This window comes from Nicotiana tomentosiformis, chromosome 7 (assembly GCF_000390325.3).
Source record: "Nicotiana tomentosiformis chromosome 7, ASM39032v3, whole genome shotgun sequence".
NCBI lineage: Eukaryota > Viridiplantae > Streptophyta > Magnoliopsida > Solanales > Solanaceae > Nicotiana > Nicotiana tomentosiformis.
Window position 1 is genome coordinate 110,165,068 of NC_090818.1, and position 15,981 is coordinate 110,181,048.

Genomic DNA, 15,981 nt, shown 5'->3' on the forward strand with positions numbered 1-15,981 from the left:
ATAATGAAAGCTTAAAATGAATAAATCTATTGTAAATATACCAAGACAAAGTAAAACTTCCAAAAATGGCAAAGAAAAATGGCTACAGTAATTGCAGAGGTTCAAACTTGACCTAATTTTGTGAAACTCGTCTATTTATACAAGGCTGAAAATCTCAGACAAAAATGCCCCTCAGGAGGTTCTGCGACCGCACAATCCCATGTGCGGTCCGCAAATTTCTTCATCTGGCAGGAACTGGAGTTCTACAGCCATACAATTCTGAACTGCATCCGCGAGGCAACATTTATGCGGTCCGCAGATTTAGAATTGCGGTCGTAAGGCAATCTTCTGCGGCCGCACAAATCTTGTACGGTCCGCAATTTACTGAGGCTTTGGACTTGCACTTTTTGCATTCTCTCTGATCTTGACCCTTAGCCCATCTTTTGTGGCCACATAAATGCCTGCAGATTTTTCCTTCTTTGCTTGCGGCCGCAGATTGAATTCTGCGGTCCGCAATTTCTTCTGCGGACCGCACATTGTGTGCTTCTGTGCTCTTTATTGCCTTGTGCTTAGACTGATCCTTTTTTAGTCGGATTTCATCTCGGGGGCCCAACTTCCAGCATTCCTGTAATTTTGCATAATTTCATTAGTTTCGAGAACACAGTTTAATGCTTTTAGACTAAAACAAAAATTAAAAGGCGCTAATAAGTAGTCAAAATCCCCACTTATCAAGTTCCAAAGGAGATAGTCTGTGACAACGGCCCACAATTCATAGGCGCGAAAGTCACCGAGTTCTTTCAAAGTTGGCAGATTAAATGAATTACTTCCGCACCTTATTATCTAGTGACAATGGGCAAGCTGAATCGACAAATAAGGTTATCATCAATAACTTAAATAAGCGATTGGAAAAATTAAAAGGCAAATGGCCAGAAGTCCTCCAAGGGGTGTTATGGGCTTACCGAACAACGGCAAAAACTAGTATGGGTGAGACTCCATTTTCACTTGTTTATGGGATAGAAGCTTTGATTCCGATGGAAATAGGTGAACCAAGAACGAGGTACACGCATACCACTGAAGCAACAAATGAGGAAGAGTTACGAGTAAATTTGGATTTGATAGAAGAAAGGAGAGAAGCAACATTAATTCAAATGGCGGCTCAAAAGCAGATGATTGAACGATATTATAACAGGAAATCCAATTTGAGGTACTTCAAGATTGGGGAATTCGTTCTCAAAAAGGTGTTCCGGTCAACAAAAGTGGCAAATGCTGGAAAGTTGAGTCCAAATTGGGAAGGCCCATATAGGGTTAGAGGCATTGCTGGAAAAGGAGCGTATGAGTTGGAAACCATGGACCGCAAGGTGTTACCATCAAATTGGAATGCAGTCCATTTAAAGAAGTATTACTTCTAAACGATGATAATACCCACGGTCAGGTATCACGCAAGTTCGATTTTATTTTGTTCTTTTGAATTTTACTAACCATTTTAGATGATAGGCAAAAAGTTGGCCCGTACCAAATGATGATATTATACCCGAAAGACACACGGAATACTGAATTATTCCTAGTCTAGGTTACAACTTTTCTGATGAGAAAAAGGGTTATGCAGTCATCGTCTAAAAAATTATCTCTGAGTCCTATTTGCATTTTCCTTTCAGGAAAAAGACCAAAAGAAAGGAGTTGATCCAGTGTTTGATATTTCATACTTCAATGCTCCAACACTGGGGGGACTATGCATATAGAAGGTTACATAAGGAAGGAAGATATATACCAAGGTCATAGTTCACCATGAATCAAAACCTTGAAGAAAAAGAAACCCTTGAAGATTTTCAAAAAACAAATTCAAAGGAATTCAAACATGCAAAAAGGATGCAAGATATTCCCATGAGCTTCTAGGTTAAGGCCATAAGTTTAGTCGCGGAAAGACATACTTGAATTTGTAAACCTGCTACAATGAAAGCAGTTATGAAAATAATGTATGAACAGTTATGAAAGTGATGTACAAACTTACCTATTTGAGAGTTCAAAAAGTAAAACTTCCTCAAATTACCTTTTGTTTCATATCTACTTCATGTTTCATATCTTTGCACCAATATGAAGATGAGACGTCATCCTCATCAGTGACGTTAACATAAAAGGTCCCTCTTTTATGAAAACCCGCGCATATTGAAGTCACGGTCTATTAAAGCATTTTAAATACAAAAATAAAGCTCAAAAGTTATAGAGCAAAAAGCAGTATATGCGGCAAGAGCAATAAAGATATTTATATCATTACACCAAAAACGACAAGGGCGGTAAAACCTTCCAAACAATTGTCCAAAAGACACAAGGAAATTCCAACCAAAATCCAACAAACACTTTCAACAGAAAGTCGGAAGAGGGGAGAGCTAAGGAGCATCATCTACGGGGGAATAAGGATCAACTTGAGGAGAAGAGGGTTGAATATCAGCTTCACCAGGAGCAAGTCCATCTTCGTCACCCTTAGAACCTTCGTCCTCGGGTATAGAGAAGCTTTGACCCTGCTGAGTCTGTTCAATTATTTCTTTAGCTTTCGCAATCTTAGCATTAAGGTCAAAACCTTCCTGGCTGGCTTCAGTTAAAGTCTCAAAGTGAGTGTTCAAAAAACCCAGCTAACATCAAGTGATGACCTATCTTTGAGGGCTTCATAATCCTTCTCCCACTGTTCAATTTCAGCTTTCAATTCTTCTTTTTTCTGCCTCCGAGGCTTCATAAGCTGTCTTCAAATGAGCAAGAGAACTTTCAAGGAACTGAATCTTACTTGTAGAGGTACGGAGATCTTTTTGAGCTTGGGTAAGCATCTGCACCAGATCACCTGCTAAACCTCTTTTTGATTAAGGAGTACTTTCAAACTCCTTATCTCATCAGTAGCCTTGGAATGTTGTTCAGCAAAGGAAGATTCCAGCCTGACCTTATCCTTCTCAACTTGACTGGAAGAAGCTTTTAAAACTGCTAACTCAGCGGAGACCATCCTCAGTTGTTTCTCAAAAGCTCCTTTCTCCTCTGCAAGAACGTCTTTCTCCAACTGAAGGCCTTCAAATTGTTCTTTCTAGTTGTCATTCTCAGTGCGTAACTCAATTACCTGCTGGTCAATCCATGAAATCCTTTTCATGGGCTCTGTACCATTCAAATTAATCTACAAAAAGACAAAAGGAGGAGAGTTATGGATGGGAAAAAAGAAAGGAAAGGAAGATAGGTAAAAAAAATATACCTTAAGAGAAGATTGAATGATGTCATTCATCAAAGTCAAAGAACTGTAAACCTCTAACTTCTTCTTTTCCACGGGTCCTAGTAAAAGTTTCAGCCACACATCAGCTTGTCAAAAATATTTCGAAAAGTTCCCACCATCGGGGACTTCAATCATAACTTTTTTCATACGCCGCCACCTACTAGAAGGCTCTGCTTCTACACGAGGAACAGCAGCGGGGGAAACCATTAGGGCAACTCTAAGAAAGGAAATAGGGGTGGTTAACAGTAGGTGTAACAGACAACACCGAAAGAGAAGCAAGTGGCAACTCTTCGAAAACAGGCACGAGTCCTTCATCACCCTCAAAGCCATGGGCGAATAACCTTTCAATAGGACTTGAGGGGGGGATGTCTAAGTTACTAATGTCTTCATCAAAAATTTCCAAAGGGGCCCTCTCCGGTACATCAACAAGTCTAAAGGGAATTGAACTGGAAGGGGGACCTTGAGAGACAGGGGTTTCATCATCTGAAACCACGCGTCTTCTGACACGCGATTTTCTCACCAAGGAACCTTCTCTGGTATCCTCCTCATAATCAGACTCATGGGCTTCTGTAGTTTTTCTCTTGGAAGAAGAAGCACTCAAAATCCGCTCTTGTGCGGAACTTACAGAAAGCCCGGCTGTGGGAACAGATGGGGGGTTGATGCCACGAATGGAAAACCCTAATTAAAAAAAAGAGGTTGATGAAAAAAGCTATATATAAAGAAGTAAAGAAGGAAAGAAACCACGAGGATAAAAAGGTACCGTGAGTCTTCACTTTCTAACCAAATTTCTGTGAAAGAAATTTCCACGATCTTTTGTCCATAGGAGCAGCAGTCAACATTTTTTCTACCCAAGCACGGAAGTCTGGAATTTCTTCAAAAACTTCTGTCACGCCCCAAAACTGAGGAGCGCGACCGACGCTCAACAGAGTGAACCCGACCGAGCAAGCCTATTAGATTTCATTCTACCCAAACTCATCCACAAATGGAGATAATATATATTTTCATTAATTAGATGAAAAGATGTTCATGTCTACAATACCAATTCATTTCCAATAGTTTCATCATTTTTAAAGTCTCAAATTGACAAATAATACAACCACAACATAACAAATTTTGTCTTTCCCAGTACCAATACACAACCCACACTATGTCTACGGAGCCTCTATAGATAAATAAGAGTACAATAATAATGCCGGCAACAAGACCCCGGCTATACCTCAAACAGAATACACAAAGTACAAAAGATTCATGACCCCGGGATGAAGTGGGGCTCACCAAGTCAGCTGGAAAGAAGGTGTACTACTATCACTGATCAATATCTTCTATTGTGGAACCACCTGCATCCATTTAAAGATGTAGCGCCCCCGGCAAAAAGAACGTTAGTACTGTCGAATAGCACTAGAATGTATAACTAAACACCCTCTCAATAGAATGACAAATGCTACAAACAAGATTATCATAATATCAATGAAAGCCTTAATCAATGTCAAACCTCAATTTAGGATCAAGACAGAACAAGATTATCACATTGGGAAATTTTTAGTATCGATATACCATTGTCCACAATACCATTATTCACAATACCATTATTCACAGAACCAGTACCATCGTACTCTCAGCACGGAGTCCGATCACGACCCGATCGGTTAGGCTATCTCATTAGAGACATCAATCACAATTACTCTCAATATCAATACCACCATCTTTAACACGGAGTCCGATCACGACCCGATCGGCTAGGCTATCCATTAGTGACATCGACCACAATCACAATTTCAATTACAATTTCCAGCACAATCACCACCATGTGTGCGGCATGGTGTCCGATCACGACCCGACCGGCTAGGCTGTCTTATTCAAGACATCAACCTTTTTATATCAATCATCGCATTTCATATTACTTTTACATCTTTTCATTTCATTGGAACTAATGGCCATAATTATAAGATCATTCTTGGCACGTTGGCCATATTTAGTATTTCATGCTCACCTTTTCAATTTCAATTATCATCATCATCAATAACAACAAACACAATTCAAATCAAGGTGTGTAGTACACATGTGAGCAATTTAGAGTCTAAGGCACATAGAGACATTTCACAAAATTTGGCATAATAGCCTTCGTTTGAACTTGACTTAAAGTCGAAACATTATTAATGCACAGCCCATATTTTAACACTTCCTCAATTGGTAACATAACATGAATAAAGCATTTGGGATGCTTGTTGAACATATATCTTTCAACCCAATCTTACTCGGAATAGCCATTTTTATAATGAATTACTCGGGACTTACATAATTTACATGAATATCGTGGGATTCAGTTCTCAGAGAAAAGTTTAGCCGACATACCTCAATTGAGCTTCCTTACACTCTAAATGTTTCGGAATTCATAGCAACTTCAATCTATTGTAGAAATATAACAAATTGAATCAAAATTAGGAAGATGATTATGGTTCTAGCTCATTTGAGCATATTATCAATCACTAGGTGTGCATAAGGTTTCAAAGTCCTTTTATGGAGGATTCCATCATCCCACAACCCAATCTTTACCATTCTTAGCTCAACAATCTTCCTACACCCTTTGATAACACATGCATGTAAAACAAACAACTTTCATGCCCAAAATTTATCTTGTTAATTACCCATTTTCAGAAAATTTCAAAATTAGGGGTTAGGGTGTAGAATCTTACCTCTAGGATGAAGACCTAGTGAGTTTCCCTTCTTAATCTTCCAAAACTTGGGCAAGAATTGAAGAACACCTTCTCACTCTAGGGCACTCTCTCTCACTCTAAAATATTAGATTATATCTCAAAAATGGCGCAAAGAGTGTATTTAACGAAGTAGGGTCGGGTTTTAAAAAGTCAAAAATGAAGCTCCGGAACAAGTTCTGCGGTCGCATATGCAGTATGCGACTGCATAATGGTTATGCGGACCGCATATCAGTAGCATAATTGGTGTCCAAAATGACCAAAAATCAGCCTGTGTCTACGGTCACTATGAAGTTCGCATAACTGTTCTGCGGTCGCATAGGGCACCGCATAACAGTTATGCGGTCGCATAGTCGAACGCATAATTGCTTCCCACTGGCCCAATTAACTGCTTCACTTTGCGGCCATTATGCAGTCCGCGGAGTGATTCTGCGGTCGCATAATGGACCGCAGAAATGCATTTCATTGCCAAACATTTTTCTTTACTTTCCGGTGCATTGTTCAACACAAAAAGTCTGAGTCACGGCGAGCTTGTGAGCCGCGAAGAATTTATAAAATCCTCAAACACGTAAGCCCTATTCGGTACCACAAAATACTATTTTCTTTTGCAAATTTTACCGGGCTTTACACTTAAGTACTTCAAAATTTTTCGGGGTGTTACATTATCCCCCCGCTTAGGATCATTCGTCCTCGAATGAGGGTAAAAACTGTCATTAGCATCTTATGCAACTCATTTTTTTTTTCATACCACACTCCAGCAGTCCCAAATTTGACTAACTCCCAAAAGTTCCAAAAATTTGGCCAGAGTTTCCTTTGTAACTAGGCCTACCCACCTTTGAGAGAGCCCCAGAAACACATCCTAACAGGATATATACATAATCCAACGACGTAATATAATACAAAATAACACCAACTGTGGCCTCATAAGCAATATATTTCCATAAAGGAACACTATTAATGCCAATTGTTCACGTGATACAAAATTCATAAAAAGTAAGTCCTATAATTTTCCTAGATCACAACTTTATAAATACATGGTCATTCAAACAAATAAGGATACTTTTTCTTCATTTCTTCCTCGACCTCCCAAGTAGCCTCTTCAACCTGTTGGTTTCGCCGCAACACTTTCACATAGGCAATTTCTTTATTTCTCAATTTTTGGACTTGCCTATCAATAATAGAAACCGGAATCTCTTCGTAAGTCAATTTCTCATTTACCTCAATAGTCTCAACCAGAACAATGAGTGTCAGATCTCCAACTACTTTCTTCAACATAGACACATGAAACACCGGGTGTACTACTGACATCTCAGGTGGTAACTCAAGCTTGTACGCCACCTCACCGATCCTCTGAATGATTTTGTACGGTCCGACATATTTCGGACTCAATTTTCCTTTCTTACCAAATCGCATTACACCCTTCATGGGGGAAACTTTCAAGAATACCTAATCATCTTTTTTGAACTCCAAATCCCTAAGACGAAGATCCGAATAGGATTTATGATGACTCTGAGCAGTCTTCAACCGCTCCTTAATGATTTTAACTTTTTCCATGGCTTGATTCACGAGGTCTGGCGCTATCAAATCTGCTTCCCCAATTTCGAACCACCCAATGGGAGATCTACATCTCCTACCAAATAAAGCCTCGAACGGTGCCATTTGAATGCTAGCATGATAGCTATTATTGTATGCAAATTCTATGAGTGGTAAATGATCATCCCAGCTACCTTTGAAGTCTAGAACACAAGCGTTCAATATATCCTCAAGCATTTAAATAGTCTGCTCTGCCTGCCCGTCAGTCTGCGGGTAAAAGGCTGTACTAAGATTCACCTGAGTACCCAAACCTTGCTGAAATTTCTTCCAAAACTTAGCGGTGAATTATGCTCCCCGATCAGAAATGATGGAAACTGGGGTGCCATGCAACTTGACTATTTCTTTGATATACAACTTAGCATACTGTTCCGCTGTGTCGGTAGACTTAACCGGCAAAAAGTGTGCTGATTTTGTGAGTCGATCCACAATCACCAAAATCGAGTCAAACTTACGCGGAGTGCGTGGTAATCCTACCACAAAGTTCATATTAATCATTTCTCACTTCCACATTGGAATTTCTATGTTCTGTGCCAACCCACTGGGCCGTTGGTGTTCGGCCTTCACTTGCTGACAATTCGGACGTCTTGCCACAATGTTCGCCACATTCCTCTTCATATCATTCCACCAATAGACTTCCTTAAGATCATGATACATTTTTGTAGAACCTGGGTGCACAGAATACCTAGATGTGTGAGCTTCAATCAAAATTCTTTCACGAAGACCATCCATATTTGGAACACATAATCGCCCTTGGTACCTTAGTGTACCATAATCCATGCCAAGAGAAAAGGCCATGGTCTTATGTTTATGAATCCCCTCTTTCAATTGCACCAAAAATGGATCGTTGTATTGCTTCTCTTTGACTTCCACAACAAGCGATGATTCAGTCCTATTTCGGACAATTACCCCTCTTTCACTAGAGCCCGCAAGATGAACTCCCAAACTAGCCAATCGGTGAACTTCTTTGGCCAATGGCCTTTGATATGTCTTCAAGTGAGCCAAACTACCCATGGATTTCCGGCTAAGAGCATCTGCCACAACATTGGCCTTTCCCGGATGATATAGAATATCAATGTCGTAGTCCTTGAGTAACTCAAGCCATCTTCTCTGCCTCAGATTCAATTTCTTATGCTTGAAAATATATTGAAGGCTTTTATGGTCCGTGAATATATCCACATGGATCCCATATAAATAATGACGCCAAATTTTCAATGCAAATACCACTACTGCAAGTTCTAAATCATGTGTTGGATAGTTCTTTTCATGATTCTTGAGTTGCCTAGAAGCATAAGCTATAACCTTGCCATGTTGCATTAATACACATCCAAGCCCGATTCTTGAAGTATCACAATATACCACAAATCTATCTATACCCTCTGGTAGGGTCAACACCGGTGTCGTAGTCAATCTTGCTTTCAATTTCTGAAAACTCTTTTCACAAGCATCTGACCATTGGAACTTAATTGCCTTCTGCGTCAATTTAGTCAATGGAAAGGCAAGAGTAGAAAACCCCTCCACAAACTTTCTATAATATCCAGCTAAGCCTAAGAAACTACGAATCTCTGTTGGAGTTATAGGCCTCGGCCAATTCTTCACAGCTGAAATTTTCTGAGGATCAACCTTAATTCCCTCACTAGAAACTATATGACCCAAGAATATGACTCATTCAAGCCAAAATTCACACTTTGAAAACTTTGCATATAACTAGTGCTGATGTAGGGTTTGCAGAACTACCCTGAGATGATCGGCATGGTCTTCTCGACTTCGTGAATATACAAGAATATCGTCAATAAACACTATCACAAAAGAGTCGAGGAATGGCTTAAAAACTCGATTCATAAGATCCATAAAGGCTGCTGGGGCATTTATTAGCCCAAACGACATCACCAAAAATTCAAAGTGCCCATATCGGGTTCTAAAAGTTATTTTCGGAATATCCCGCTCCCTGATCTTCAATTGGTGATACCCGGATCTTAAATCAATCTTGGAGAAGTACCTAGCACCTTGTAATTGATCAAACAAGTCATCTATCCTTGGCAGTGGGTACTTATTCTTGATTGTGACCTTATTAAGCTGCCGATAGTCAATACACATTCTCAGTGACCCATCTTTATTTCTTACAAAAAGGACCGGTGCGCCCAAGGCGACACACTCGGCCGGATAAAACCCTTTTCTAACAAATCTCTTAATTGTTCCTTTAGTTCCTTCAATTCTGCTGGTTCCATTTTGTAGGGTGGAATAGATATAGGATGTGTGCCTGGCATCATATCAATCCCAAAATCAATCTCCTTGTCTGGTGGGATCCCAGGGAGTTCATCCGGAAAGACTCTTGAAAATTCATTCACAACAGGCAGAGACTCAAGTGTAGGTACCTCATCATCGGTGTCCGTAACTCGGACCAAATGGTAAATACATCCCTTGTTGATCATTTTTGTGGCCTTAAGGTAAGAAATAAACCTACCATTCGGCACTACATCATCACCCTTCCACTCAATAACTAGCTCATTTGGAAATTCGAACCTAACAGTTCTGGTTCGGCAATCAAGCTTGTCAAAACATGAATAAAGCCAATCCATCCCCATTATCACATCAAAATTGACCATTCTCAATTCAATAAGATCGGCCATGGTATCCCAACCACGCAACGTGACAACACAATCCCTATAAACCCGCGCAGCAAAAATAGACTCACCAATCTGAGTAGATACAGAGAACGGCTCATAAAGCTATTCTGGTTCTATCCTAAATTTCATAGCAATATAAGGTATGACATATGACAAAGTGGTACTGGGATCAATAAGAGCATATACATCATGAGATTGGAAAGTCAATATACATGTGATAACATTTGGAGAAGCCTCTGAATTCTGGCGACCCCTCATAGCATAGAAACGTCCGGATCCTCCCGAACTATGTGCTCCACCCCTATCTGTACCACGCCCTGCGGGTGTTGGAGTGCCTCGATCCATAGGAGGTGCTACGGATGTAGTAGCTGCAGAATTAGCTGGTTGTGCTGGGGCCTTACCCGCACCCTAGCGGGACGAACGACAATCCCTCTGAATGTGACCCCTCAGTCCACATCTGTAGCATATAGGTAAGTCCATGTAACATATTCCTAGGTGCATCTTTCCAGAACGAGGGCATGGGAGCCTCCTCTGCTCCTGGAATCTACCACCATGACGACCTTGCTGATAGGAGCCCTTGTTGCCCTGACTGGGCCTGAAACGGCTCCATTGTTGCTGCTGACTGGGCCCTGATGGCGGTACACTAGCCGAAGACTGAGCAAAGGACTGGAATGGCCCTAACGACCCTCCCCTGAATGTTGACTTACCACCACCAGAAGAACCACCAAAGTTGCCCGCAAACCGGGCCTTATTACTACCCTCTCTAGCGAATGCCACCATCTTTTCATAGTTCATATCAGAATTCAAGGCTGCTGTAGCGGCCTCATTAATTACCAAGGGACTAAGGCCCTGTACAAATCAGCGCACTCTAGCCTCCATAGTGGGCAGCATGTAAATAGCATACTTATACAGGTACGCGAATCTCATATGGTAATCCCACACACTCAGGCTACCTTGCCTCAAGTTCTCAAACTCAGCAGCATGGGATGCCTTAATCTCGGCAGGCAAGAAATAATCAATAAAGGCATCGACAAACTCACCCACCTCGCCGGAGGGCTCCCTTCTTCACGGGACTCCTCCCATAGTTCAAACCAAGAATATGCCACCTCTTTCAGGCGGTAGGAGGCCAATTCCACTGCCTCTGTCTCAGTAGCACGCATAACTCGGAGAGTTTTGTACATCTCATCAATGAAGTCCTGGGGATCTTCCTCTGGGTTAGTACCCATGAACACTGGAGGATCCAACTGGAGAAACCTGTTCACCCTGGAACTAGTAGAATCCCCTGGCTGACTGGAAGAAGTGGGTGCAACATTTGACCTCTAGGCCTGGGATGCCACTATCTAAGCCAACATCTGTATGGCTCATCTAAGATCAATACCAGAAACACCAGAATCGGAAGCTAGAACTGGAGGTGGAACTGGAATATCAGTTGGAGGAACCGTTGCACCTTCAGTAGGTGCAGGGACAGGTGCGGTCTAATCAGTTGTAGTAGAGTCAGGCAGTGTAGTAACTGGAGGAATATTCTCACTCCTCGGGTGTTCACCCGCATTATCAATTATAGGATCAACTGTCACTCTTGGGGTGATATTGGCTCTTTGGCTAGTTCTTGCCTTCTTCTTAGGTGTCATGTGCTGAAAATTAGAGCAACTCAGGAGTTAAAGGAGGAACAATCTTACAACCAGCTTTATCGCACGATCAAGAACATGAAAGAAGGGTATTATTCCTAAATGTCCATGTAGCATCCTAATTATAGATGTGGTCGACAACACACCGATAATAAGGACTCTACTAGACATGGCTCCGAGACATCCTAGGACACTTTAAAACCATAGGCTCTGATACCAAGTTTGTCACGCCCCAAAACCGAGGAGCGTGACCGGCGCTCAACCGAGTGAACCCGATCGAGCAAACCTGTTAGATTTCATTCTACCCAAACTCATCCCCGAATGGAGATAATACATATTTTCATTAATTAGACGAAAAGATGTTCATGTCTACAATACCAATTCATTTTCAATAGTTTTATCATTTTTAAAGTCTCAAATGGACAAATAATACAATCACAACATAACATATTTTGTCTTTTCCAGCACCAATACACAATCCACACTATATCTACGGAGCCTCTATAGATAAAGAAGAGTACAATGATAATGCCGGCAACAAGGCCCCGGCTATACCTCAAACAGAATACACAAAGAACAAAAGATTCATGACCTCGGGATGAAGTGGGGCTCACCAAGTCAGCTGGGAAGAAGGTGTATTGCTATCACTGATCAATATCTCCTGCTGTGGAACCACCTGCATTAATTTAAAGATGCAACGCCCCCGGCAAAACGGACGTTAGTACTGTCGAATAGCACTAGTATGTATAACTAAACACCCTCTCAATAGAATGATAAATAGTACAAACAAGATTATCATAATATCAATGAAAGCCTTAATCAACATCAAACCTTAATTTAGTATCAAGACAGTGTACAAATTTATTTCCGTATCTCACATTGGGAGATTTTTAGTATCGATATACCATTATCCACAATACCATTATTCACAAAACCAGTACCACCGCACTCTCAGCACGGAGTCCGATCACGACTCGGTCGGCTAGGCTATCTCATTAGAGACATCAACCACAATTACTCTCAATATCAATACCACCGTCTTTAACACGGAGTCCGATCACAACCCGATCGACTAGCCTATCCATTAGGGACATCGACCACAATCACAATTTCAATTACAATTTCCAGCACAATCACCACTATGTGTGCGGCATGGTGTCCGATCACGACCCGACCGGCTAGGCTGTCTTATTCGAGACATCAACCTTTTTATATCAATCATCGCATTTCATATTACTTTCAAATCTTTTTATTTTATTGGCACTAATGGCCATAATTATAAGATCATTCTTGGCACGTTGGCCATATTTAGTATTTCATGCTCACCTTTTCAATTTCAATTATCTTCATCATCAACAACAACAAACACAATTCAAATCAAGGTGTGTAGTATACATGTGAGCAATTTAGAGTCTAAGGCATATAGAGATATTTCACAAAATTTGGCATAATAGCCTTCGTTTGAACTTGACTTAAAGTCGAAACATTATTAATGCACAGCCCATATTTTAACACATCCTCAATTGGTAACATAACATGAATAAAGCATTTGGGATGCTTGTTGAACATATATCTTTCAAACCAATCTTACTCGGAATAGCCAATTTCATAATGAATCACTCGGGACTTACATAATTTACATGAATATCGTGGGATTCAATTCTAAGAGAAGAGTTTAGCCAACATACCTCACTTGAGCTTCCTTACACTCTAAATATTCCGGAATTCTTAGCAACTTCAATCTATTGTAGAAATATAACAAACTGAATCAAAATTAGGAAGATAATTATGGTTCTAGCTTATTTGAGCATGTTATCAAACACTATGTGTGCATAAGGTTTCAAAGTCCTTTTATGGAGGATTCCATCATCCCACAACCCAATCTTTACCATTCTTAGCTCAACAATCTTCCTACACCTTTTGATAGCACATGCATGTAATATAAACAACTCTCATGCCTAAATGTTCTCCTTTTAATTACCCATTTTCAGAAAATTTTAAAATTAGGGGTTAGGGTGTAGAATCTTACCTCTAGGATAAAGACCTAGTGAGTTTCCCTTCTTAATCTTCCAAAACTTGAGCAAGAATTGAAGAACACCTTCTCACTCTAGGGCACTCTCTCTCACTCTAAAATATTAGATTATATCTCTAAAATGGCCCAAAGAGTGTATTTAACGAAGTAGGGTCAGGTTTTAAAAAGTCAAAAATGAAGCTCCGGAACAGGTTCTGCGGTCGCATATGCGACTGCATAATGGTTATGCGGACCGCATATCGGTCACATAATCAGTGTCCAAAATGACCAAAAATATGCTTGTGTCTGCGGTCACTATGCGGTCCGCATAACTGTTCTGCGGTCGCATAGTGCACCATATAACAGTTATGTAGTCGTATAGTCGACCGCATAATTGCTTCCCACTGGACCAATTAACTGCTTCACTATGCGGCCATTATGCGGTCTGCAGAGTGATTCTGCGGTCGCATAATGGACTGCAGAAACGCATTTCATTGCCATACATTTTTCTTTACTTTTCGGTGCATTATTCAATCCAAAAAGTCCTCAAACACGTAAGCCCAATTCGGCACCACGAAACATTATTTTCTTTTATAAATTTTACCGGGCTTTACACTTAAGTACTTTAAAATTTTTCGGGGTGTTACAACTTCCATGATTGCTGAAGAAATAAATATACGGTTATGTAAAGAAATTCAAAAGGGGGGGGGGGGGGCAAACTTATGTGCAAAGTTCCATTTTTTTGGAAAATGTATGTTTTCTTTACCCACTAAGCCACTGGTGGGGGCAGCAACAAATCTGGCATACCAGCCACGGTCACGGTCATCCTCGGGGATGACTAATACCCTTTTACTTCTAGCCACGAGAGAAAAGACACATTCACGAAACAGCTTAGGAAGAGTAAAGATGAAGTAAGTGACGGAAGGTAAAAGGAGAGGAAACCAAATCCGACAAATAACAAAGGCATGCCACTGCCCTCCACACAATGGGACCGATTTGGCCAAGGCAAACATTAAAATAGCGACATAACTCAATGATCACTGGATCAATGAGAGGTTTAAACCCTAAAGTGAAAGGGTAGGTATAAACAAAAGAGAAACCAGCATGATAAGAAGTGATTCTTTAGTTGGCACCAGGAATTAAAACTGGAAATCTGGTTTTCAATAACATTCACGTCGAACTAAAGAAAGAAAACCAGGAGTGATCAGACTTGGGTAGTCTTCAGCAGGGTTAAGGGAAGTTATAGAAGAAACTTGATTTTTCATGGCTTCGCGATCTGATACAAAGAAAATCTCTTGAGGAACAATCCCAGAAATTGTAGGCTCACGCGTGGGTTCATTCTGATCCCTACTCTTAGAAGAAGATCTAGGGGTTAAAGGGCTCTAGATCTAGAAGATGGTTTGATGGAACTACTTTGAGAAGTAGAACTTCGAGCAGATAATGAACCAAGACTGCGGAGTCTTCCACCTCTCCTACTCCTAGTAGTGGCAGTAGAAGGAGCAAGTTCGTCGACGATCATAACTTTATGAGGGTCTGGTGTTGAAGAAGACATGTTTAGCGAAGAAAACACAGAGGAAAGATAGAGGAATTCGAAGGAAGGTTAAGGAGATGAATATAGCGAAGAAGAAGAAGGATTTCAAAAAATCAAATGAGATGAAGTACTTATAAGGAGAGGCAACCATCATCAAGGTTGATCATTATGAAGCGTCATAATAGAATTGTCACTTCATGATTGATACAACCACAGAAAAACCCTAAACAAATACTGAGAAACTGCATAACCAATCAAGTTAAGCCATGTGGTATGAGCATTAAATGGATGTGATATACGGCGCATTGATTCTAAAAAGAGCATAATGATACTCGAGAAACGGCGGCAAAGAATTCCCGCCATAAATACTTACCACTTCCTGAATATTCAGTTGAGAATATTTAGAAAGTGGGAGGACTATCTGTATTAGTGGAAAAAAGGCATGACACGTGGACTATCATCGAGGTGACAACACATGGTACGTGGACCATCAATATAGCGACAAGTAATGTCCTTAATTAGACGAGTTAAACAATGCAAAAACGCACGGAAGGAACGCCCTCGGGGTTACACTGAGAAAAGAACCGGATCTGACAACTGTAAAAGGAGAAACATGAGTGGAATGAATAAAGACCGTTAAGAAGGGAAGATGCACGAACCTCT

General features: G+C 40.6%; 1 protein-coding gene across 1 annotated transcript; it reads left to right on the plus strand.

Annotated features, from left to right (window-relative positions):
- Positions 1–794: 794 nt before the first annotated feature.
- Positions 795–1,718, plus strand: LOC138896197 (uncharacterized). Its single transcript, XM_070180985.1, has 2 exons — positions 795–1,337; positions 1,635–1,718. The coding sequence occupies exons 1-2, from the start codon at positions 795–797 to the stop codon at positions 1,716–1,718; spliced, it is 627 nt and encodes a 208-aa protein (XP_070037086.1).
- Positions 1,719–15,981: the final 14,263 nt, after the last annotated feature.

Excerpts from the sequence above, each read along its gene's own strand:
- LOC138896197 (XM_070180985.1), top strand. The coding sequence starts at position 795 with ATGAATTACTTCCGCACCTTATTATCTAGTGACAATGGGCAAGCTGAA. Across the intron at positions 1,338-1,634 it reads TGGAAACCATGGACCGCAAG|GAAAAAGACCAAAAGAAAGG; the intron begins GTGTTACCATCA and ends TTTTCCTTTCAG.